General features: G+C 43.7%; 1 protein-coding gene across 5 annotated transcripts in view; it reads left to right on the top strand.

Moving 5' to 3' along the window:
* The window catches only part of LOC122798071, a 1004738-nt gene that overhangs the window by 366200 nt on the left and 612145 nt on the right, over positions 1-26393 (top strand). For all 5 annotated transcript variants that reach the window (XM_044066724.1, XM_044066727.1, XM_044066726.1 and 2 more), the window contains exon 4: positions 668-775. In XM_044066724.1, the coding sequence (XP_043922659.1) occupies positions 668-775 (108 nt within the window). The remainder of the gene's footprint in view (positions 1-667; positions 776-26393) is intronic.

Genomic DNA, 26393 nt, shown 5'->3' with positions numbered 1-26393 from the left:
CTCTCAAGGATAAGTGAAGATAGCACAGATGGAACATTATGGTAAGTACATAACTTCTTTTTAAAAACAAAGTTGTATGTTATTAGAGCTTGCTTCTAAACTTATATGGTCATAACCGTGATATAGATTAGCACTGCACAGTGTAACCATTCATTGTGTTGAGTGGGTAGACTGCAGTTAGTGAAGTGCTTTTGCAGGTGTATGAATGGGTTGAGAAAGCTGGTACTAACATATATGGTATTAAAAACAAAAACACAATACAACCGTAATCATATAATACCATATAATCAAATGGAAAGAATTTTAATATATCCATCTAGACAGCATATCAGATTAAACATATTTTTATCAGATTTGTAACTTTTGATTATTTTAAAACTCATTAACTTTTTCTTTTTTGTTTATTTTTGCTGCATTATTGTTGCAATAACATTCATTATTTTGGCATACTTTGCCTGGTGTCTTTTTATTCTGTTTTACCTGCTGATCTGCAAGCTAGTAAGTGTGCAGAGGGTGAGACATGAAGAAACCTGTTAGTTATGGAAATTAAAAATAAAAGTCAGTAGTAAATCTGAGTACACACGCTTCTGTGGTAGAAATATCTGGCAATGGGGAAGGATTTTATAAGTGATCTCAACTTGCAAATAATTTTCTTGTTCTTTCACAGTTGGAGGAGACTATTCCAGCTGAAAAAGAAGATGGCAGCAGTATGCCAGATTTGCTAAAACGTTGGGCTGATGAATACCACAGACGTAAAGAAGAGCAACATCAACTGGTGAAGTTTAATGTTGTAAAACAAAATTGCTTATTTAATATTTTAAATATTAATGTTTGTTGTTACTTGTAACTTTTTTTCTTTTTTATTGAATCTATTTATTTATTTTGTATAGACTATAGCAGAACTCCAGTAAAACAAATTTCATGCATTTCAACATTCCATTACAATGGATTCCTTCCTTCAAGAATGACATGAATATTTATGCTTTGAGATCCATTTACACTATATTTTTCCTTGTCTTATATTTCTTCCCTGTATCCATGTAATGACTACACATTTTCCCTACCTCCCTGTAATGCTATAGATTTTTCCCTTCCCCATCCCTGCCCTGATTTACATTTTCATGTACAACTCTACTCCTCACTTTTTCTTTATTCCTTTAAGTACTCCAGTTAACCTACCATCTTCCCTTTAACCATCTCTTTGATCCATTTTTTTTCTCCAGCTCTTCCTGCCTTATTCCCTTCTCTTGCCCCTTCAGCCTAAGTGACATATAAGTCCCTCTTTGGGACAAAGAAAGAACAATCTGTATCAAAGCAGACTATTTCCAGATGGTTGACCTCAGCAATTGCCTTCTGTTTTGCCCACCGTGGTAAACCAGTTCCAGGTAGTGTCAAGGCTCATTCTACCAAGGCATTGTCTTTTTTGATGCATACTGGAAAGAAGTAGAATCTAGAAATATTTTAGAGCCAGCTATGTGGTCAACTCTGCATACCTTTACACAGCATTACAAACTTTATTCTTTTTCTTAATCCAGGACTGGCTTTGCTAGGATCATTCTCCAGGGGTTCCTGGATCCATATATTTCCTTCCCCAGGTTGAATAGGCTTTGGCAATCAACCCATATATCTTAAAGGCTACTGCATCAGTGGGAATGATTAACATAGTACAGTTGTGTAAGTTACATTTACCCATAAGATTCCTCACTACTGCAATAGCCGATGGGTTCATATAACCCAGTACAAATCTTCTTTCACAAAAAAGACAAATATACAAAACCTTGGCCCTAGACGATTGTCACTGTTGAAGTGACATCCCGACCCCATGTGCATAAGGTTCATAGGTGTGTACTAGACTAATGGCCCTGGGGCCTTTACAAGCCTAGCCCATAGAAGTGCCCTGGCATTGTGCCGCCCATCGTTAGTTCCCAGTGCCTCTATCAAGTAGAGCCACTGGAGTGATCCCCCGGGTGAACTTTCTATTTCACATCCACTCATCAAGATTTTGCTTGAAGAGGGCTAGTGAGGTGCTCTGCTTGACATGTATGGGAAGTCAATTCCATAGCATGGGTAGTCTCTGGGTTTTGAACCTGTCCCTCCAGCATGTTCTATTGATTGTGGTAATGAGGTTGAGGTCTCTGGAGCGTGTGGTGCAAAGGGATTGGGATTTCTTTAGATGTAGCATTTCTAACAGAGCTGGGTCAGGCATTGCTTTGTTAGTCAAGCAGACATCGCCTCTTAGTAGATGATATGAGATAGAGAATAGCTGGAGCTTTTTGAGTCTGTCCATGTAGGACATGTGTTTAAGGCCTAGGATCCTCTTCATGAGGTACGTTTGTGGCCTCTCCAGCTGTTGCAGGTGTTTAGTGAGGTACATGCCAAATGGGGCATTATACTCTATGACTGGTCTTTCTTCCTGGATGCAAAACCCTTGGTAACATGATGTGCCACAAAGAAGGACTTTCTGACCAAGGTGGCATTGTGGTGGTCGATGGAGAGGTTGCTGTCAACTTGTGTCCCCAGATCTCTTATAACGTCTTCAGTGTTCAGTGGGCTTCCATCAATGTGGTATTTAGTGGGAACTGAGTTTTTCCCAAAGGGGATGACGCATTTTTAGCATTAGCTTAAAGCCATGGTTTCAACACCAGTCATTGGTCTCAGTGACACCTTTCTGTAGGATGTCTGCATCACTTGGGGAGTTAATAATGGCTCCCAACTTGCAGTTGACTGTGAATTAGGTCAGCCAGAGTCTCTCCGTGTTGGCCTGGGCTTCTGAGAAGTAGATGCCAAACAGGAGAGGAACCAGGACGATCCCTGTGAGACTCCACTCGTGACTGGTCAGCAGCCTGACTTGGAGTCCGCTACTTTCAAACTATGGGCTCTGTCTGTGAGCCAGTTTGCAACCCACCTAATAATATAGGGGTTGATGCCTAGTTTGCTGAGTTTATCAATAATTCCTGAGTGAGGAATGGTATCAAAGGTCTTGGCCTGATCAAGGTAGGCTGTATGAACTGCCTTACCTTCATCCACCACTCTGGTGAATGACTCAAAGAAGTCAACCAGGTTGAGCAGGCATGATTTACCTTTCACAAAACCAAATTGCGTGGGATCTGGAGTTTGGAGATTCCCTATGTCCTTGATAATTAGGTCCATGATAATGCTCCATAGCCTTACATATCAGACTCGTCAGGCTAATGGGACGATAATTTCCAGGGTCTGTAGACACTCCTCCTTTATGGAGAGGGATGACTGTAGCAGTGTGCTGTTTGGCAGGGGCAAAGCCTGAGGTGAAGCTGTGAGTGAACAGACAACACAGATGTGGTGCCTGTTCACTTTGTAATTCATGCAGAACACAGCCAAGGATATTGTCAGGTCCCCTGGAAGCTGTATTCTTGGCTTTAGACAATGCAGCTTTAACCTGTGCTGCAGTAATGTTGGGTGCCTGGATTGGCCCTTTAGGGAGGGAGAGAGAGGGTAAAGTTGGCGCTGAATCTGTCGGCCAGTATGTTGGCAATATCTGTTGACTCAGTATAGGAGGTACCATTGTGCAGTAACTCCGAGCAAATCTGGGTATTGCCATGGAGACTCTTGATATATCTGTAGAAGGCGTTGTGGATATTTTTAGGGTCTGCTGCAATTCTGCCTTCATAGCTGAATTTGGAGGTTTTGATGAGGGATCTCAACTTTTTGTTGAGGCTAATAAGGGAATTTTTCCAGTCTTGAAACGTCACCTTTTTCTGCAACAGTTTCTTCCTTCTGTTGTAGAGTTTATTAATGGCAGGGACCACCAGACTGGCTTCCTTTTTTTTGGAGGAGAGCATCTTGGTTCTGTTTGGTATGGCTAGTTCCATGCATTTATGTATGTGTTCATACAGTGCATTGGTGTATGATTCGGCAGCTTTGCATCTATTTTCCATTGGCATGGGTGCCGTGAAGTTAGCCACCTCTGTTTTTTAGGAGTCCAAAGTCAGCTTTGGAGAAGTTTTTCATGGTGGATACCTTTGCAGGGGCTGTGGGTGAGATGTGGATTTCCATGGTGATTAGTTTGTGGTCGAATCTAACCAGGGAGGAATTGATTATTGGTGTAGAGCAATGGTTGCCCATGTTGGTAATAACCAGGTCAAGGATGTTGCTTCTATTAGTGGGGGTAAGAATGAGCTGGTCCAGGGCATTGGAACTGATGAATTCCAGGAAATGTTGGGCCAGTGCATTGATGCATGAGTAGTTTTCCTAGCTGATGGAAGGGTAGTTGAAATCACCTAGTATGAGAGTGTTTGGTTGTATCTTAATAGTTTCCAGGGTGCTTAGGAATGAGGAGTGAGTCTTGGGACATGGTTGGGGACCTATAGCAGGCTACGACCTGACTCGTCGTCTTACCCAATGTTAGCTGTACCTGGAGTATCTCAGATGTGTTATGCTGGGCTACTAGTCTGGAGGTGTGCATATCCTTTACGAATATGGAGACATCACCACCTTTGGAGCTTCGGTCCATGTTCTGCGGCCGAAAGGTGAGGAATGAGTTGTAGCCTGATAGCGCAGGGATGCTTTCTGCTGTTTTAAACCAGGTCTCTATTACAGCACAAATGTCGATGTTCTCCATTTTGAGGAGTGCTTCGAGTGTGTACATCTTGAGATTTAGACTTCTAGCGTTGAGCAGCATGACCCTCAAATTGCATTTATTTATAGCTGTTATGGTGGTAATTTGGTCTTTGGAACACTGCTTAAAAAGGCAGTATAGGGGTGGCAAAAGCCTTAGTTAGTATCCAGAAACCCAGGGGTGACAAATGCAGGCCAACTCTGATAAAGCATCGAGATCTGTCAGTCATGTCATCCCAAGCAGACAGGTACTGGATTCGCTTAGAATGACACCAGAAAATTAACCATTTTTTGAATTCAGTCATTTTCTGTTTGTACTGTGGTATCATTCTGGGTGATGGTAGGATGCTGCTCAGGGCTAGGGTCATACCTGACTGGCCCACATAATCCAAGAGCTCCACCATGTCTCTCTTCATATAGTCCATAGAGGTGCATCTCAGATCATTCACACCCACATGGACAATGACAGAGTCATACTTGTACTTGTTGTGGAGTGACCTGAGTGCGTGTGTTATGTGTTGGATTCTGGCACCTGATAGACAGCTGACTGTTACCTTCTCCTTATTCATCGTAGTGAGTGGGACATCAGTGTGCCTCACTATTGAGTCACCTATGATTATTGTATTGGGCAAGCTGTTTTGCCTTAGGGGCTTATGTTGAGGGGCACACTGTGTAGGTGAGCCTATGTGTCTTGTGGTTTGTGCTGTGTTGTGGTGGTTGAGTGCATTTCTGCCTTGGAGGTCTCTGCTGTTTGGGTAGATTTCTACTGAGAGCCTCCATGAAGGTGGGCATGTGGTTTGTGTTTTTATGTGAGGGCTGTGATGGTGGGTGTTCTGGAGGGCTATGTGTTCCATGTGGTGTGGCACAGGTGTTGACCTTCTCCTCTTGACTAGCTATTCAGGTCTTGGCTGGAGAGTGCATGGCTTCCAGTTTGGAGATATAGGCACATCTCTCACAATTCTGAGTGTTGGGAGGTAAGAGGAGAAGGTTATCTGAAAACATGAGTCAGTTGCTACACTGCCTCAGAATGCCCAAGTTCACCAGGTTAATAGGAGAAAGCACAGGAAACTGACCTTTAGACATGCCAGGAGGAATGGTCATCATTACTAAGTACTGCAGCTGTTTCCTTATTAGGACGTCTAGTACTGATAGCACTTGTGTGCTACAATAATTGCTAGAAAAAGCCTGATGAAGTGCTGGCGAATAAGCTAATTAAAGTGCAAGAAAGAAAAGAAAGTTGAAAGGGATAGAAAAAGCTGCCCAAACGGCCAATAAACTAAAATTTCAGAGCCAAAATCCACTCCTCTTGTTGTATATAGGCTACCTAGTTCTTACCACTCCCACTGATAAGCTGGAAGCCTTCCCTCTAACACAGAAACTTACAAAACAGTCTTGGATACACCATATCTGTATCTGGACTACTCTAGTAATAGGAAAGGTAGAAAACAAGCTTAGAACTTTTTTTTTTCAGAAAAGAACAGTTAACTTATAGCTGAAATACCTCAAAAAGGGTTTAAACCATGCAGCTGAAGCTCAGAATACTGCAGTCCTGTATGGAAACTATACTACTCAATTTTAAGGTTAAGAACTCAGTAAGAAAAAACTTACAGTGAAGCACAGATTAATCTCTTGTAGTCAAAAGAATAGCACTTGCAGTATGAAAAATACAGTTAAACAGCAACAAAATGCAGTAAAATGCAGTTAAACAGTAATGAATTGCAGTAGATAGCAATGAAATATAATTAATCAGTAGATTGCTTTGAAACAGTAGCTCACAAATCACAACAGTAATAGACAGCACTAATAAAGCAGTGATTCAGTAGAACACTGTCATCAATTTAGTGAGGCAACAAGCAATAATAAATATAGCAAACAGCAAAATAAAGTAGAAAGAGTTGCATTTTTTTTTTCTTTTTTTAAAAATGCGAAAAAGGGATCTGATGTCTCTTTCATTCTTCCTCACCACTGGGTTTAGGATCCGACTCTTGGATCCAACTTGGCCGCTCTTTTCCAAGACTTCAGATCCAAGCCTCTAGCTTCTCCCTTTACCTATCATCCCCCACCACTTCCATCAAGCCCTCTGATCTCATTTTCTGCGTTCAAGACCAGATGAACAATCCAGCCAAGTGATATCCTTTTCAACTTTTGCTTATTTTTGTCATATTAGAACTCAGTGTGCTCTTCCCTTGTTAGTTGTTAATGTATTAAGTATGAGTTTAGATAGTAGGAATAGTTAAGATAGTTTAGTTTACTCTTTATATTCTTAGTTTGCAGTGTTGAATTCTTATAGGATTAGGTAGTTGTTAGTTAAGACAGGTTAGGTAAAAAGTAAGATATTTAAAATAAGGTTATATGATTTTGGTGTGAATTCTTTAGTGTTTAGGATTTGTAAGTTTCCACTGGCATTTGGGACTTTGTGTGTGTGTGTGTGTGTGTGTGTGTAAAACGCTCCATAACTGCTTTGCTTTTATCTTAGTACTAAGGTGTTCTTTTGTTGGTGGACATGGCAGAAAGAACTGACATGCCTACTGGATTCAAGAAGTGCACTTTTTGTGGGCATAAGATCCCCAGTTCAGATGCTCACAGTAAGTGTGTTTATTGTTTAGGTGCCATGAGCCCTCTCGGATCAGAGAAATTGATTTTGAAAGGACTGCTTCTGCAGGGGCTCAACACCCCACTACTGCAACTTCCTCTGATCCAAACAAGAGACCTCTGAAGTCTCCGTCCTCCCTGTCAGAGCCTTCTTCCAAGAAAACCAGGAGTTCATATCCCGACTCATTGGATCAGACTCCAATTCAAACTGCCTCAGATCCTGTTCATTCCTTGGATCTGACAGGTTTGAGGCTGTCAACCATTTCCCCTGTTCTGACAGCTACAGATCCAAAGGCTTCGGATGTGGAAGCTTGGCCTTGTGTTACAGATCCTAACATCCAGACAGTCTCACTGACTGTGCTGGAAAACATTTTCCAAACTCCTTCTAAGCCATTCAGAGCACCTTTTGACATGGACAGAATAATACAGAAGTTTCTTCAAGCTCAAATTCAGTTGGGGATAATTCCAGCTCCATCACTCATTTGATCTGTGAGCTGCCTAATCAGAAAAAGACTTTCTCCTTCTCCAATCTGACCTTCTGCTTCAGAGTCCAGGGATCTGAGATCCCTGAGATGTATGGTGTCAGATCTGAAGTCACATAATGTCTTGGATCCGACTGTTACCCTGACCAGTTTGGCTCTGTTCTCTTCGAGTTAGAGTGGGTCTCTGATCTGAGAGGTCTGTTACAGCTCAGAGACATTCCTTCCCTTACGAGTCTCCGACCTAAACAGCTCGGGTCTGATCCTATCTGGGAAGCACAGATCCGGGGATGTCCGCAGTTTTCTTTCCTCGTCTGCTTCGGATCCGAGGGGGGAGGCATTGGTTTCACCAGGTCCTTCTGCTTTCTGGGTTATGTAAAGGGTGTTCTCCACAACTGGGGACATGTCCTGTTGTATCTTGGCTCACTCCTCACTTCCTCCAGCTGTTGTGAGCCCAAAACCCATCATTTTTATCTGGTCAGGTCAGCCAGTTCCAGAAGGACCCCAGCCATCCCCGGTGCCCCTTCTCTTCCAATACCTCCCCAGGCCACACCACTGAGGAGGTCCCCTGGAAAGGGGCATCTAAAAGGAGACACATAGACTCCCCCGTGGAGTATCTCACAGAGGACACAGACTTTGAGGAAGGTGAAGGGTCTCTCAGATCTCCACCCGACAATGTTTCCTTCAGGGACATCATGAAAATCCTTAGGCAGAGGGGTGATTGGTCAGCCCATAATTCTTCACCGGAAGAGTCTGTGCTGTTGGAGGCCTTTGGGACTGGCCCATCTACATCTTGGGTGACTCCCCCAGTAGATGAGTTCATTGACGTAGTCTCCCGCTGGGCATGGAAAGAACCCTACACCATTGAACCTATTCCAAAATGACCTGACAAGATTCTTTCCCCGCCTGCTGATCATCAGTACTGGAGCAAAGGTGCTGCAGTTGATGCCATTGTTGTAGCAGCAGCAATAAAAAAGAAACTAGCACAACAGAGCTCCACTGTTCATCCTGCAAATAAAGAATCCAGAGCAATGGTCGGGATTCGGAAGCAGATTTACACCTCGGCTACTTTCATTCTGAGATGATTACATTTTATGGCACATTTCACACACCTGCAGAGAGATTTGAATTTGATTAAGAATTGTCAAATTCTCTTGCTGAGTCTATGCCGGCAGAGGACCTTGGGAAGGTTTCTCCGCACCTAACTACTCGTACATGTATTGCCAATTCGTCAATGAGGTTAATTTCCCATGCTGCAGCAGGCACCTCTCGAGCAGCCGGCTCACGCATAAATATGCATCTTCATGTCTGGGTGAGGCTCTGCAATTTTGCTGAACCTTTTAAGGTATCTTTTATTAATGCCCCTTTTGACGGTTCCTCCCGTTTCAGACTGTCAGTTAAAGAAACTCTTACCCATACTGTCCAGGAAGGAAAGACCCTGTTTGCTGCTGGCATCAGGTTTTCAACCCCTCAGCTCACCCTTTTTAGGAACCAATGAGGTGGTAAGAAAATGCAGTTCTGTAAGTCTCTGGGGACCATTCCTAGACTTATGAGGAGATTCCTCTTCCAGAGGCTGAGGTAGAGGTTTCAGTGACAGACAGTGCCCTATGGGCAGAGGGGGCCCGCAGATTCAAGGTTTTTAGGATTCCTTTTATGATAAATCCTGTCAGTGTTCCTGAAGCAATGCCCGGCTGCTCTTCTCTTGAGGCAGTTGGGGGACATTTTGCTTTGTACTCAGAAGCCTGGACAAAAATCACAAAAGACAACTGGGTGCTAAACATCATATCCAGAGGATATTACATCCCCTTTTCCCTTCTTCCTACAGTAATAAACGAGAAGCTCCCAGATGTTCCACCCAATCTCAGGGAGTCAGCAGCTCTACAGGTTCAAAAGCTACTTCAAAAAAGTCATCCAAAAGGTCCCAACTGAACAAGTAGGATTCAAACTTACTCCCATTTCTTCTTGGTGCCAAAGAAAACGAGGGACCAGAGACCAATCCTGGATCTATCCAGACTGAATCGGTTTGTAAAGAAGTCCAAGTTCCGGATGGTTCCAGTCCATTCTGCCGCTTCTGCTTAAGGATGATTAGATGTGCTCCATAGATTTCCAGGATGCTTAATACCAGATAAAGATACACAGGCACTCCAGGAAATTTCTGCACTTCCAGCTGGGAAGCCAGTCATTACCAGTTCAGAGCACAGCCTTTTGGACTCACCATAGTCCCTCGGTTGTTTTCCAAATGCATGGCAGTGGTGGCAGCTCATTTGTGGCTCCAAGGATTCCAGGTGTTTCCATGCTTAGATGACTGGCTTCTGACTGCCCCAACTAGGCATCCGCTACTACAGGCCATAGACTACCTGCTCATTATCTCCAGATCCTTAAGGATCTCTCTAAATTTTGCAAAATCAAAACTAGATCCATCACAAAACATAGAGTTCATCGGGACTCAGTAGGACACTCAGAGGACAGTGACATACCTACCATTACAGTGGATAATGACCCTATGAAATCCGATACAGGACATGTCTCTCCCTTCTCCTCCAGTGAGACAGTTCCTACAAGTATTGGGATCCATGGCAGCAACTATTGTCTTAATCTCTGTGGCTCAGTTCTTCATGAGGGCTCTACAGTGGACCTTAGCGGTTCAGTGGTCGATTCTACCCCAACCTCTCTCCATGCAGGTGAAACTCACACTGATCTGCAAGCACCATGTGCAGTGGCTGCTTCACTGCCAAGATGTACACCTAAGCAGACCATTCTCTGTCCCTCTGCCAACAGCCACAGTGACCACAGACGCTTCCCAACTTGGGGGGGGGGGTATTACATAGGAAAGAGGGTCCAAGGCACATGGTCCCTTACAGAGACCAATTTGCACATAAATGCCCTATAGATGAGAGCAGTCCTTCTATCATTGCAAGCCTTTCAAGACGATCTTCCTGTAGGGACTGTTGCTATTCACAGAGACATGTCAAAAGTCTGGTACATCAACGAGCAAGGAGGAACCCCTTCTTACCCATTGGGCAGGAAGGCCAGGAGAGTCTGGGAATGGACAATCTCTTTGGCCCGCTTTCTAGTTGCAGCACACATACCAGGGAAAACACTGTGTTAGCAAACAGACTCAGCAGGTCCATTCTGGCTCCTTATGAGTGGTCCATTAATCAGTCAGTAGCGAATATGATTTTCCAGCCACTGGGACCAACCGCGGTGTGATCCTTTTGCCTTTCCCCTGAACAGCAAGTGCAGCAAGTTCTTTGCTCTGATCCCTCTTCAGGTGGAGTCACCAAGGGATGCTCTAGTCCACAATTGGCCTGGGTCTCCTTTATGCTTAATCCACTTTTTCCCCTAATCCCAAGATATCTCCAGCAGGCAAGCGTGTCAACGTGTTCAGTAATTCAGTTCAGTTCATTGCCCCTTTCTGACCTCACCAAGTGTGGTTCCCCTTCCTGTGGTCTCATCTCAAGCATCCTCCTTGGGTTCTGGAGCCCAACCAGGACCTCCTGTCTCACCCATCAGACTTTTGACATCCCAGTCTCCACACCCTCAAACTGACTGCATGGTTTCTCCAGTTCCACTGATTATTAGACAGTCCAGGCTTACTTCCCCATTCAGGAATATTGTTCTGACTTCTCAGAAGTCCTCCACCAAGAAGGCTTGCAAAAGAAAGTGAAAGAGGTTTTTTATGTGGGCCAGCAAAGAGAATATTGACTGACCCCTTTTCAGCATCTGTTCCTGACATTTTGCTTTTTTTAGTCTTTTATTTGATCAAGGAGCAAGGTTTTCTACAGTTAAACCACAACTTGCAGCAATTTCAAATTTTCATGAGGGGGGCATGGACATGCTTCTTTATGGAGCTCTAAATTATGTAAAGCTTTGTAGAAAGGGGTTTTTCTCCTCCAACCTCCTATCAAAGAACTTTGTCCACCATGGGATCTCATGGTGGAATTACAAGGGCTAACACAGATTCTTTTGAACCATCAAAGACTTGTGATTTAAAGTTTCTTATTGAAAAACTGTTCTGGTAGTACTGCTATCAGCAAAACGAGTCTCTGAATTACAGGCCTTGTGTTCGAAGCCCCCTTATATCATTTTCCACAAGGACGGAGTGTCTTTACATACTAATCCTTCCTTTATGCCTAAGATTGACAGTGAATCAAACCTTAATCATTCTGGCCCACTGCCAGTATTCTTTCCCAAGTTTACAAATAAGGGTGAATACATGTTGCACCTTCATGATGTTCAAAGACAGTTACATTTTTATCTTCACAGAATGAAGCAGCATAGGAAATCTGATCAGTTATTTTTGTCCTGCTCTCCTAATCATTTGGGTTAGGCAGTTTCTAAAGTTACTTTGTCAAAATGGATCTCAGACTATATCTCATGGATTTATCACCAAGTAGGGTTGGCTTTACCTCGACCACCCAAAACTCATTCTGCCAGATCTGTGGCTATTCCTGCAGCCTTTTCTTCCAGATCTTTGGTTGCAGATATTTGTGTAGCAGCCACTTGGTCTATGAGTCATACCTTTGTTACTCATCACAAGCTTCACATTATTTCTAGAAACAGAACTGCCTTTGGTTCAATGGTGCTCCGTCATATTCTTCTATAAGGGCCACCCAAGAGTAAGCTTGGGACTGTGATGCAGCGGTGAGGAAGAATGAAAGAGACAACATCAGATTTAATAGTTAAGTACTTACCATAACTAAGTATCTTTGTATTCTTTCATTCTTTCTCACCTTCCCCTCATCATTCCCCTTCCTATTTTCCTGGAAGACTTCTAGAGGAAGTTAGAACCCATGGGTTCTACATTTGGGCCTCTGCAGGTAAGCACATTTCCTACCTTTCTTTCCCCTTGGGAATAATTGTGAGATCTGTATACATGTTACCTAAAAGTATTTTTGATATGGTTATTTAGACACAGCAAACTCAATCTGAGGGTTTGGAACAAGCGGTGGGGGATTATGAGTAAAAGGGAGGAGCTAGAGGCTTGGATCCAAAGTCTAGCAGAAGAGTTGCCAAGTCAGACCTGAGGGTCTGATCCTAAACACAGTGATGAGGAAGAATGAAGGAAGACAACACGGATACCTAGTTATGGCAAGTAGATAACTATTAATTATGGATGGATGGATATAAAAACCTGTCTTTTTCTGGCAAACAGAATATAAAAAAGATATGGCCAGAGGAGAACAATATCAAAAATAGGGGTCATTTCAGAAGGAGACAAACCAGATCTAGTAAAGTCCAGTTTTCAGAGTTTGTTGAATTCTGGGCTGTTTTGTAAGTTCCTGTGTTGCCCAGACCTTTCTAAGATAGAGGGAAGCTTCTCTGTTCATCAGCAAGAGTGGTGAGCTTTGGAACAGCCTGACAGTCACTAGAAGAGTGGTTTCAGTTCAGAAACTATAGTTTTATTGGCCGTTTTGGGCTATTTCTATCCCTTTCATCTTTCTGCTTAAAAACCTGTGTTTGGCGCTGTTTTGCGCAGCGCCACTTAGCTAGGATTAAACTATTCCCGGCACCATAAATTCTGCTCTTCAGTTTTTCCCTTAGAACTAGCCAGTTTCTTAATTTTAGCACTTGAATCTTCTTTTCCGTGCTCAGCACTGGTTCAGATATGTTATAAGCAGTAAATAAGCTACAAATTACTCAACCTAGTGGTTAACAGTTTTGTACTTATCTGGGCTGTTTTGTAAGTTCCTGTCTTGCCCAGACCTTTCTAAGATAGAGGGAAGCTTCCCTGTTCATCAGCAAGAGTAGTGAGCTTTGGAACAGCCTGACAGTCACTAGAAGAGTGGTTTCAGCTCAGAAACTGTAGTTTTATTGGCCGTTTTGGGCTATTTCTATCCCTTTCATCTTTCTGCTTAAAAACCTGTGTTTGGCGCTGTTTTGCGCAGCGCCACTTAGCTAGGATTAAACTATTCCCGGCGCCATAAATTCTGCTCTTCGGTTTTTCCCTTAGAACTAGCCAGTTTCTTAATTTTAGCACTTGAATCTTCTTTTCCGTGCTCAGCACTGGTTCAGATCTGTTATAAGCACTAAATAAGCTACAAATTACTCAACCTAGTGGTTAACAGTTTTGTACGTATCTTCCTCAAGTTACTCAAGGAAAACAGGTCTATTACTTACTTCCCCCACTTGTCTAGAGGAAAATAGTGATTACCCAGGCATGTCCAAGGGACAGCTCCCAATGTTCTCTCCTGTCTACCTGATGAAGCTGGGCATCTTGGGGCAATGTAGCAATTGCCTCATGTACACTGACAACTCTCTCCTCCTACCACCCAACACTACAACCTGAGAGAGATGCATTTATCTTGCCAAACTGGAGACAAAGCTCTCTCAACCCAAGACTGAACTTCTCAGTCAAGAGTAGAAGGTAAACACTTGCATCACACCACACCCATCACATAGTCCCACTATACCTACACCACCAAAACCCAGACATAGATGCACAAAAACATTCTCGGAGGCTCTCGGTAAGAATCTGCCCAAGCAACAGAGACCTCCAAAGCAGAAATGCAAGCAACCTCCACCCCTCAACACAACCCAAAGGACACAACACACAGACCCAGTGTGCCACTCAACCACAGCCCATAAGGAAAAACAACGTGCCTAACACATTAGTCATAGGTGACTCTATAGTCAGGCACACTGATGTTCCACTCACCAGAATAGACAAGGAGAAGGTTACTGTTAGCTGTCTGTTGGGTGCCAGGATCTGCCACATAACCCACGCACTCAGGTCACTCCGCAACAAGTACAAATATGACTCAGTCATTGTCCATGCTGGTGTGAACGACCTGAGACATACCTTCCAGGACTACATGAAAAGAGACATGGAGGAGCTCTCCGATCTTGTAATCCAGGTAGGTATGACCCTAGCCTGAGTAGCATCCTACCGTTACCTAGAATGATATTGCATTCTCCTTCTTCTTTTGACTTTTCCTGGTTAGGGGTCGCCACAGTGGATCACCTGTCCGCTTATGATTGGCAGTGGAGTTTTACGGTGTTGAGTTGCCAGCCTGGCACCCAACCTTCCACAGAAGGCACACATTCACACCTAGGGCCAATTTAGAGTGTCCAGTCCACCTAGAGCATGTATTTGGGATGTGGGAGGAAACTGGAGCACCTGGAGGAAACCTACGCGACCACAGGGAGGACATGCAGACTCTGCATAGAAGGCATCCCAGCCGAGGATCAAACCGGAGAACCTCTTGCTGTGAGGCAGCAATGCTAACCCCTGCACCACCGTGGCCACACCAGAATAATAACACATTACAAGGACAAAATGATTGACTTCAACAGTTGGCTAAGCTTCTGGTGTCATTCCAAGGGGCTCCAATATCTGTCTGCCTGGGACGACACGCCACAATGTCTTGCCAGAGATGGCCTGCACCTGTCACCCCTGGGATTCTGGATACTGGTTAAGGCTCTTGCCGTTCCTATAGTGCCTTTTTTTAGGCAAGCTTCAAACAACAAACCCACCACAGTAACAGATACAGGCAAGAAAAAACTGAGGGTAATGCTACTCAACGCTAGAAGACTAAACCTCAAAATGCACTCACTCTAGGTACTCCTTAAAATGGAGAACATTGATATATGTGCAGTGACTGAAACCTGGTTCAAGGCTCCAGGGAGCACCCCTTCATTACCAGGATATAACTCATACCACACCTGTCGACCATCTAACCAGGACCGGAACACTAAGGGCGGAGAAGTGTCCATATTCCTTAAGGATATCCACACCTCCAGGCTAGTTGCCCAACATAATGCATCCAAAATTATCCAAGTGCAACTAACTCTGGGCAAAACTGCAATCCATATTGTAGCTTGCTACAGATCCCCCACCATTCCCCAGGATTTCTATTCCTCTTTTTCTTGATATACTGGAAAATATTAGGGTTCAACCAAACATCCTAATAATGGACAATTTCAACTACCCCACCATTAACTGGGAAAACTACTCATGTACCAACTCCTTCACTCAACGCTTTCTAGAATTCATAAACTCCAATGCCCTGGATCAACTTATCCACACCCCAACCAGGAGCAGTAATATCCTAGACCTAGTCATTGCCAACATGAGTGACCAGTGTTCCACAACTGAAGTCAACTCCTCATTGGTCAGATCCCGACCATAAGCTAATCACCATAGATATCCACATCTCGCCCCCATTAAGGAAACCAGTGTAAAAAATTTCTCCAAAGCCAACTTCATGTTTCTTAAGATAGAAGTGGCAAACTTCCCGACACCCATGCAGATGGACAATACTGTTACGACTGCCGAATCTTATACAGATGCACTCTATATGCACTTACACAAGTGCATGGATTGTGTTATCCCTAGCAGAAGCTAGACGCTATCCTCCAAAAGAAGGAAGCCAATCTGGTGGTCCCTTGCTATAAACAAACTCTACAACAGAAGGAAGAAACTGTTGCAAAAGAGAGAAAAATCCCATGAGTGGAGGAGCTCCCTAGTCTGCCTCAGTAAGAAGCTGAGAGCTCTCATAAAATCCTCCAAAGCCAGCTTTGAAAACAAGATTGCCACTGACTCTAAGGGCAACCACAAAGCATTTTATAGCTATGTCAAGAATCTCAGCAGCAACACCCAGATATGCTCTGAGTTACAGCACAATGGCATGAAAATTACGGAACCAACTGATATTGCCAACATCCTGGCTGATAGGTTCAGTGCCAACTTTAACCCCCCTCACCCCCTAAAGGGCCCATATCCATACCAGCAGAATGCAGTGCCCCTGCAATCACAACTGAGCAGGTAAAAACTGTGCTCTCCAAAGCCAAGAACACAGCATCCATGGGACAGGACAGCATCCCAGGCTGCTTTCTACATGAACTTCAGAACAAGCTGGCCCCCCACCTAAGCACCATGTTCAATCACTGCCTCACATCAGGCTTTGTACCCACTGAATGGCGCACAGCAACAGTTATACCACTCCACAAAGGGGGAGCCACCACGGACCCCGGGAATTATCACCCTATTAGCCTGACGAGCCTGGTTTCCAAGGCCATGGAATGGATCTTAGTGGAACTCATAAACAAAGACATTGGTAACCTCCAAACTCTGGACCCTACCCAGTTCGGGTTTGTGAAGGGCAGACCATGCCTCCTGAACCTAATCGATTTCTTTGAAACAGTCATCAAAGCAAAAGCTGTAGACGAGGGTAAGACAGTTCACACAGCTTATCTTGACCTCGCCAAGGCTTTCAACACCATCCCCCATTCTGGAATCATAGATAAACTCAGTAACTAGCTATAAATCCATATGTCACAAGATGGGTTGCCAACTGGCTCACTGGCAGAACCCACACTGTAAAAGTTGCAGACCAAATCTGACTTCAAGCCTGTGACAAGTGGAGTACCACGGGTTCAGTCTTGGGTCTTCTCCTGTTTGGTATCTACTTCTCTGAAGTACAGGCTAACACAGAGGGCCTCTGGCTGACAAAGATCACAGATGACTCCATATTAGGTGCCATAGTAGAGTCCCCAGACGACGTGCACATCCTACAGAAGGGCCTCACTGAGACTGATGCCTGGTTTCAGAGCCACGGCCTCAAGCTCACTGCCAAAAAATGCGTCATCCCCTTTGGTAAAAACTCGGTTGTTAAAAGTGGTGCAGGAGGATTACAGATGGTCCTGGATACAAAAACCTTTCAGGAGAATACTTCCCCCACCTGTGAAAAGACATCAGAAAAGGTAAACTAACTAATGCCCTTAGCAAACACATTCAAAGTAACATTGGTCACAGGTTTGAATTTGTGGATGTTAAGTTGTCCATCTCGCCTTCATTCTTGCTGTTTGGGATGGGAGCCGATCCTCTGCTCCGACTCCGCCATCTTCAATAGCTCGAGAGCTGTTTACTGGCTCGAGGCTACCACTTATCCCATGATGCCTAGCGACAGCTACCCAGATCTCTTTTGCAGCTTCAGCTGCGAGGTGTGTTGTCTTCTGACTCAGGCTTGTATTTTCAAAATGTTTGTGTAGAAATATATTCTTATACTTCATAAAACTATTAGATAATTTACCTTTCTTAGTTTTATTCACTGTGTGTGTTGTTGAGTACTTTGTTCTTTCATAGTCCCTTTATAATTAGAACTCATTTAAGTTAGAGAGTTCTTTCCTCCCCCACTCCCTTCCCAGGGACAGCCATGTAAGGCTCTCCTTTCCTTCTGTTTTGTTATCGTTTAAAAAAAAAAAAAAAGAAATTGTTTATATATATATATATATATATATATATATATATATATATATATATATATAGTCTGGTGTACTTTTGACTAGAGTAGAATTTTTTTATCTGTGTTTCTCTTCTGGTACTTGTTTTTTTGTGGTTGAGTTATGTCTAAGGACGCTAAAGTATCTGGCTTTAAAAAGTGTGACTCGTGCTGTCAGAAAATCTCTGACAGACGGGCACACTAGTTGCGTTTATTGTTTGGGCACTGTTCACCTGCAGGCCTCTTGTTCTATGTGCCATGCCTTTATTCCAAGTGTCCTGCAGGAGCGAAAGAACAAATTGATCCTTAGGGGTCTGTTAAAACCTCAGGATTCACCGGCAAAGAGTTCCCAGACAGTGAAATCCCCAAAATCCTCTAAACCGTTGGCTCCACCTTCGGAGCCGACTCCAGTACAGGATTTATTGAGTATATCGGTTCCGGCTGGCACTGACAAGACAACCCTTCCATTCACTCCATCGGATGTTTCGGAGCCATCTCAGAGCCATAAAAGGCAGAGTTCCCCTTCATTAGAGTCAGTTCATTCGGCTCCTCGGTCTCCATTATTGCAAAGTGAAAGTAGCCACCATTCTTCACACTCCTCTCGATCCTCTAGGCTGTCGGATCATGATATGGAGAGAGTAGTAAGTAGGTTGCTAAAATCACAGGCACTAGCTAAATTATTGTCTAGCCCTCCTCAACAGGTATTGGCTCCATCCACCTCCATTTCTGTTCCTCCTCTGACTCCATTGAGTTCAGAGCCGGAGTTCGTTGGGGTTCGAGTAGTGGAACCGTCGGCTCCGATAACCATATCTCCTTTGGTTCTGACGTCGGCTCCGATTACCTCGATAGTACCTTCGATCTAGGAATCTGGACGCCAGGGTTTTCTCATCGGCTCCGAGGGGGAGAGTGGCATCGGACCCTTGTCCGACCCCATTCTCCCTCTCGGAGCATCGGCGCAGGTGAGCTCGGCTCCATCATCGGCCTCGGAGCCGTCCCCCTTGGCGCGGAGAAAGATTTCTATTTCTTTGGAACTGGCGCTTTCTCTGCCTCGAGGCAGGGATGCCTTTGAGGTCATGCGGAGTGTGCTGTCCCCCGAGTTAGTTCCACTACCAGCCCCACCGGCTTCATCCCCCATAGTGTCTGTGCCAAATTCTGCTCCTCCTCCAGACCCCAAGCGTAGGGAACTGATGCTCCAGGACACCCCATTGGGTATTTCCTCTTCTTCCAAGGCCTCCCCTGATCACTTAGAGGAACCCCCTCGGAAGCAGTGCAAGAGGAAGCATATTGACTCCCCTGAGTCTGTCACTTCTGATACTGACTTAGATGAATCGGAAGGGTCCCTGAGATCCCCCTCTGAAGATGTTTCCTTCTTGGACATCCTGGAAATGCTTAGGCAGACTGGGAACTGGAATCCCCTAGCCCCTACCGAGGATGAGTCTGTATTCCTGGATGCTTTCGGTTCCCGACCTTCCAACTCCTGGGTTTCTCCTCCTTTCGACCCACTTATGTAGTGGCTCGAAAGGCTTGGTCAGCTCCCGACACAGTGGAACCAACTCCGAGGAGACCTGGTAAATTTATTACAGCTCCCCAGAATAAGCAATTCCTTTCTAAAGGTGTGCCCGTTGATGCCATGGTGGTAGCAGCAGCCACCAAAAAAAGTTAGCAGAGACCTGTTCATCCCCCTAACAAGGAGTCTAGGATGATGGACAGGTACGGAAAGCGAATGTTTGCTTCAGTGACCTTCTCCATGAGGTCCCTGAACTATCTGTGTCATTTTACTCACCTTCAAAGGGATCTCCTTAAAGAGCTTGGAGATACCCTTCAAGATCCTACAGCTGAGGGAGTACAAGCCAAAGTAGCATCCCAGCTAGTGACTCTTAATTCTGTAGTTAACTCCTCCATGAGGCTCATTTCCTATGCAGCCGATGGAGCGAGTAGAGCCACAGGCAAGGGTGTGGCACTCAGGCAGCATGCGTGGATGCGGCTGTGTCACTTTGCGGAACCCTTTCAAGCGTCCTTCACCAATACTCTCTTTGATGGCTCCTTTCTCTTTGGGCCACAGGTGAAAGACACGATGACTAGGTGTGAGCAAGAAGGCAAGACTCTCTCTGCCATGGGCATCTGTTTTTCCACTCCCTCTAGACCTTACCCCAAGGGTCAGAAGAGTGGGAAGATGTGGTTCCGTAAATCTCGGGGAGTCTTGCCTGACACACGTAGTGATTTTTCCTCCAGAGTCAGAGGGGAAACAACAATAATAGACGCCGCCCTCGTGGCAGAGGAGGGTCCGCAGAACCAGGGCAACAGAGAATCCTTCTCTGAAAAGCCCTTCCAGCATCCCTGAAGGGTTGCCTGGCTGCTCACCTCTGGAGGCAGTCGGGGGAAGACTTTCGCTGTACTCAAAACTCTGGCAAAATTTAACAAGAGACAGATAGGTATGGTCCATTATATCCAGAGGTTACAAAATTCCCTTCCATCAATCCCCCTTACAGTCAAAGAAGGCCCTTCCAGATGTTCCACCCAATCTGAAGGAGCAAGCAGTAATAGAAGTTTCAAAACTACTAGAAAAAAGAGCCATTGAGGAAGTCCCTGCAGACCAGTACGGATCCGGAACTTACTCAAGGTTCTTTTTGGTACCAAAAAAGACAGGGGACTGGAGACCGATTCTGGATCTCAGCAGACTAAACAAATCTTTACAAAGAACAAAGTTTCGGATGGTCACGCTACAGTCCATGCTACCCTTCCTAGGTCAGGACAATTGGATGTGCTCGATAGATCTTCATTACGCGTACTACCATATCAAGATGGACAGATGCTCCAGGAGATTTCTTCGCTTTCGGGTGGGGGCCAGTCATTACCAGTTCAGAGCTCTGCCCTTCGGTCTCACCACAGCCCCCAGGGTGTTCACCAAATGTATGGCAGTGGTCACAGCTCACCTGAGACATCAAGGATTCCAGGTGTTTCCATATCTAGATGACTGGCTCCTCACTGCTACCACCAGGCATCAACTCTTACAAACACGGGATTATACAATCACATCTTGCAACCAGCTAGGTATTACAATAAATTTCGAAAAATCTGCCTTGTTGCCCTGTCAATCTATCACTTACATAGAAGCAGACTTAAACACAAGTGAAATGTTCGCAAGGTTGCCACTGGAAAGAGTGTCCACAATTCATCAACAAGTGCAAATCCTAATGCAGAGCAAAAGGATCCAAGTCAGGTATGTCCTTCAAACTCTGGGCTCCATGGCAGCTGCCATTCTTCTACTTCCATTAGCGCATTTCCACATGAGAATTCTTCAGTGGCTTCTTTTCACGCAGTGGTCTTTCCAAGAACTACCTATGTCTCACATGATCCTGATCATGGAGGCATGCAAAAGGCGCCTTTCTTGGTGGATGGTCTCCCCACTAGTTACTCAGGGAAGACCTTTCATACAACCCCCTCCGGTAGCCACAGTGACTACAAACGCCTCCCTGATAGGGTGGGGGGGGCATTATCTGGGCAGGACAGTCCAAGGCATTTGGCAACCTCACGAGTACCATCTGCACATAAATGTCCTAGAAATGAGAGCCGTGCTCCTAGCGTTGCAAGCTCTTCAGGACTCTCTTCCTTCCGGGACCATTGCAATTCAAACAGACATGTCAGTGGTGCGGTACATCAACAAGCAGGGTGGAACCAGATCCTACCCCTTGTGTTGAGAAGCACTCATACTTTGGCAGTGGGCAATTTCCTCCCAATGTTTTCTGATTGCAATGCACATACCTGGGAGATCCAATGTCTTAGCGGACAGGCTCAGCAGAGCTATCCTCATGCCTCTTGAGTGGTCTCTGAATCAGGAAGTTGTGGATCTTATCTTCCGCAAATGGGGACAGCCTTGCTGCGATCTTTTTGCCACCCCCTTCAACAGCAAATGCAGCAACTACCTCTCCCTTCTTCCGTTTCCAGGTCACATACCCAGAGACACTCAAGTCCACGATTGGCCTCATGGACTTCTTTATGCTTTCCCTCCATTTCCCCTAATACCGAAACTCATACAGAAAGCAAAATCGTTGGGTTGCAAAATGATCCTCATTGCCCCCTACTGGCCTCAACAGATATGGTTCCTGTTCCTGCACCCTTACCTTCTCGATCAGCCCTGGACTCTGGACCCAATTACAGATCTCCTGATTCATCAATCAGGTGGGTTGCATCAATCCCTCCAAACTCTCCAGCTCACAGCTTGATTGCTCCACTTCCAACCTTAGCCAGGCTTCCCAGCATTTCCCCAGCAGTATGCGAGATTATCGTTTCATCTCATAAGTCTACAACGAGAAAAACTTAAGCTAGCAAATGGAAACGTTTTTCTTGTTGGGCAGAGTCTAGGAATGTGGCTCCCTTCTCAGCCCCAGTCCACCAAATTCTGGAGTTCCTAGCACAAATTTTTCACTCTGGGGCTGCTTCCACTACGATTAGGGTACAATTAGCGGCCATTTCTAATTTTCATATCGGATCGACAAATTCTAACATCATGTCTCATAAGCTCTGTAAAGCTTTTTTGAGAGGAAAATCTCTTAGACCTCCAGTGAGAGATCCCCCTCCTCCTTGGGACCTTAATTTAGTCCTAACTTCTGCCTCCTTTTGAGCCAGTAGCATCCTGCTCCATCAAGTTTCTGTCTTGGAAGACACTCTTTCTGGTTGCTATCACTTCAGCTAGGCGAGTCTTAGAACTTCAACTATGTGTTCGTCCTCCCTACCTGGTGTTTCACAAGGACAGAGTTGCCCTTAGGACTAATCCTTCGTTTCTTCCTAAAGTCTGCTCAGAAAATAATTTAAATCAATCTATAGATCTCCCTGTGTTCTTCCCAAATCATAGCAACAAGGCAGAGTACAAGCTTCACCAATTGCATGTTCATAGACAATTGCGTTTTTACCTACATAGAACTGAAGAAATAAGAAAGTCAGACCAATTATTCCTTTTTTATGCCTTAAACAAACAAGGTCTCCCATTTTCCAAAGTGACCTTATCCAGATGGTTGTCCCACACTATTACTTTTATTTATCAGTTACGGAATAAAGAGTTACCAACTAAACCAAAAGTTCATTCTACTAGGGCATTCGCCACCTCTGTAGCTTTTCAGTCTAGGTTGCCCATGGATTCCATCTGTGCAACTGCCATGTGGGCAAACCCTCATACCTTTATTTCTCATTACAAGGTGGATATGGTCTCCCAGAGCAGAGCTGACTTTGGTTCCACTGTTCTGAAGAGTCTGTTCCACTGAGCCACCCAGGATGTTAGGTGCTAGGGACGCTGTCCCAAACAGCAAGAATGAAGGCAAGATGGACAACTTAACATTAAGAAGTTATGTACCTACCATAACATTCCATGTTAGTGGTCTTCATCTCGCCTTGCTTCTTGTGTCCTTCTCTCCATCCCCCGTCCTAGTGGATCAAGAGGAGTCCTTTTTCACTGGCTGAGTATTCTTTTATTGTTATTCTTCTGGCTAGGTCTTCCTAACCTATACTAGATGTTAGGATGCATGGAACAACCAGTTTTTTAATAACTGGTTTACCTTATATTATGTCTGGATTAGCTATTTCAAATGAGATCTGGGTAACTGTCGCTAGGCATCATGGGATAAGGGGTAGCTTCGAGCCAGTAAACAGCTCTCGAGCTATTGAAGATGGCTGAGTCGGAGCCGAGGATCGTCTCCGATCCCAAACAGCAAGAAGGAAGGCGAGATGAAGACAACTAACATGGAACGTTACGGTAGGTACATAACTTCTTATTATAGATCATGTACATAGGAAAGCAGAGGTCTTACTATGAAAGAACACCTGGAGAAAAGTGAGTTAAAAATGGCAGTTAAAGTTAAATGCTTCCTGTCCACCAGGTTTAGATGAATGTTGCTCAATCAGTTCAATATTAAAACTAAAGAACTACAATGGGTAAGGGATATCAGATTTTTTAATTTTTCTTATTTTCTTGGTTTATTGTATTTTATTGCATAATTAAGGCAAAGTTTTAAAGATTAGTGTTTTATAAGAATATTCATTGATATTTATTTATTCAGTGACCATGATTTTTTTTTATCTGCATGCATTTTGAATTTGTACTGGGTTGTTGTTTTACGTTCATTCTTTTTTTTATTTAATTCTCGTATACAAGATTGATGGTGGTGGTAAAATGTGACAGTTTCTTTAATAGGTTTTAAGAACAGTTTGTTAATCCTGATAAAGTTCCTTTACAAAAAGTGGAATGAAGGTGGTTAATTTTTAATAAAGTCCAAAAACAGCAGCCAGCACCATGGAACACAATTTTATGGTGCTGGCTGCTGTTTTTGGACATTATTGTGTTTGGCCATTGCACCAGCCCTACGTGCGAGGTCTGTTGCGGTGTTTCCTAATTTTTAATAAAGTTTGTGGAGGTGTCATTAGTGGCTGGAGTTCCGTTTTTGGTGTTGCTCAGTTCTAATACCTTTTAGGCACTTATTTCACAAAGACCTGCAGAAAGTACTAAAGGAGGCAACACACAACCTACTACTAGAAAACCCTTAGTAAGTGCCTAACCAGTAACTGGGGGCCCATCAGGGATGTTGTCCTACTGATGCTCAAATATTTGTGTGAGATACTCTCCTCTGTCCTCTTATTCTCCTATAAAGGTCTATCTTGTGGCCATTTCAGCATGTCTGCCCATGGATCATCCTCTTTCTTCTCTGCTTGCTGTGTAAACAGGTTGCTCCTGCTTGGGATCTCAGCTGTGTGCTGGAGAAACAGTGTGTCACCTTTTGAATCCACCTATCAAGCTGATTTAAAGTTTTTGACTTGGAAAACTGTTCTCATCTTGCTCTGCAAGAAAAGTATCTGAGTTGAAAGCTCTCATTTTGAGTGAATCCTATCTGATTTCTCACATGGATAGGGTCTGTTCAAAAATAAACCCTTCATTCATGCCCAAAGTCATTTCAGTATTTAATTTAAATCAAGCCATTAATCTCTCAGTTATCTGCCAGAATCTAAAACCAGGGATACAAGATTCTGCATACTTGGGACATGCATAAGCAGCTGAGGTAGTATCTTGATAGAACTATTCCTTTTAGAAAAACAAGTCAGCTATTTATTTGTTATCAAGGGGCTAAAAGGGACACCCTTTGTCAAAACAGACAGTTTCCAGGTTGTTGTCCTCAGCTTTTTCTTTGGCAAATCCATTGTAGGCATACTCTAGGCATATTCTACTAGAGCCTTGTCTTCTTTGACTGCATATTGGAAAGGGGTGGACTCTAGAAGCATTCTAGAGGCAGCTATATGGTCCTTTGTACATACTTTTACAAAGCATTACAAACAGGTTTCCTTTTCCGAGTCCAGGTCAAGCTTTGCTAGAACCATTCTACAAGTGCTCCTGGATCCATATCCTTTCTCCTCCCAGGTTAGATAGGCTTACCTATTCAACTTGTATAGCCTAAGGGCTTCTGCAGCATTGAGAATGAAGAATATACTACAGTTATGTAAATTGCACTTACCATAACAGTAGATGTTCAAACCATCATTTAGCATTTTATGTAGTAGTGTGCCTAAAGGAAGGTTGATCTTTCATTTACAAGGAGACAAATGAATCTATTTAGAAGATTGCATTGGTAAGAATAAGTATCTGCTACTAGGAAAAAGCCACGGATTTTATTATGTGCTACTTGTATTCTCCATTTCAAGAGATTCCTTCCCATCCCAACAGTTAAGCCTATATGTTTCCTCCTTTTCCTGATTAAATGCTTTCACAGGAAGTAATAGATTCTGTCCCACTAGAACAAATAGAAAAATAATTTTATTTAAGTTTTTTTCTGGTGCCATAAAAAAAGTAAAGCTGGAGACCTGTGTTGGACTTCAAATTTCTAAACCTGCATATCAAGATTCCAAAATTTAAAATGCCCCCTGTGTGTGTGTGTGTGTGTGTGTGTGTGTGTGTGTGTGTGTGTGTGTGTGTGTGTGTCTCTCTCTCTATATATATATATATATATATATATATATATATATATATATATATATATATATATATGTATATATATAGAAACGCAACTCATGGCTATTTTTGTTGATGTAAAAGGTTAAGAATTTCCGCATAAAATACCCTCATATTCTCAGACTCTTGGGATTTCTTGAACAAAATTGGAAAAACAGAATTTTTTGTGAACTCTATATTTCTGACCATAGATGTCAGAGATTTGTTTTCAGTGATTCCCCATGATATCGGAATGGATTGGTTTGAACAGATGATTTCAGAATTTGGGTTTCTAACAGCTGATGAATATAGGTTAGTGTTGGAAAATATGGAAACCGTTCTAAAATATAATTATATATACTTTCAGGGAGATATTTACCATCAACTACATGGAGTGGCTATGGGCTCCTCATGTGCACCTTTATATGCCAGTATAGTTATGCTGTATTGGGAGAAACATTTTGTGTTCAGATCCTACTATTCAGATTATATCCGGGAATATTACAGATTTTTTATTTTAAAAAATTTAAAATTTTTGAA

This window comes from Protopterus annectens, chromosome 3.part1, assembly GCF_019279795.1.
Source record: "Protopterus annectens isolate FY-2018-M chromosome 3.part1, PAN1.0, whole genome shotgun sequence".
Classification (NCBI taxonomy): domain Eukaryota; kingdom Metazoa; phylum Chordata; order Ceratodontiformes; family Protopteridae; genus Protopterus; species Protopterus annectens.
Note: the sequence above shows the minus strand (reverse complement) of the source record. Positions and strands in the feature narration are given on the sequence as shown.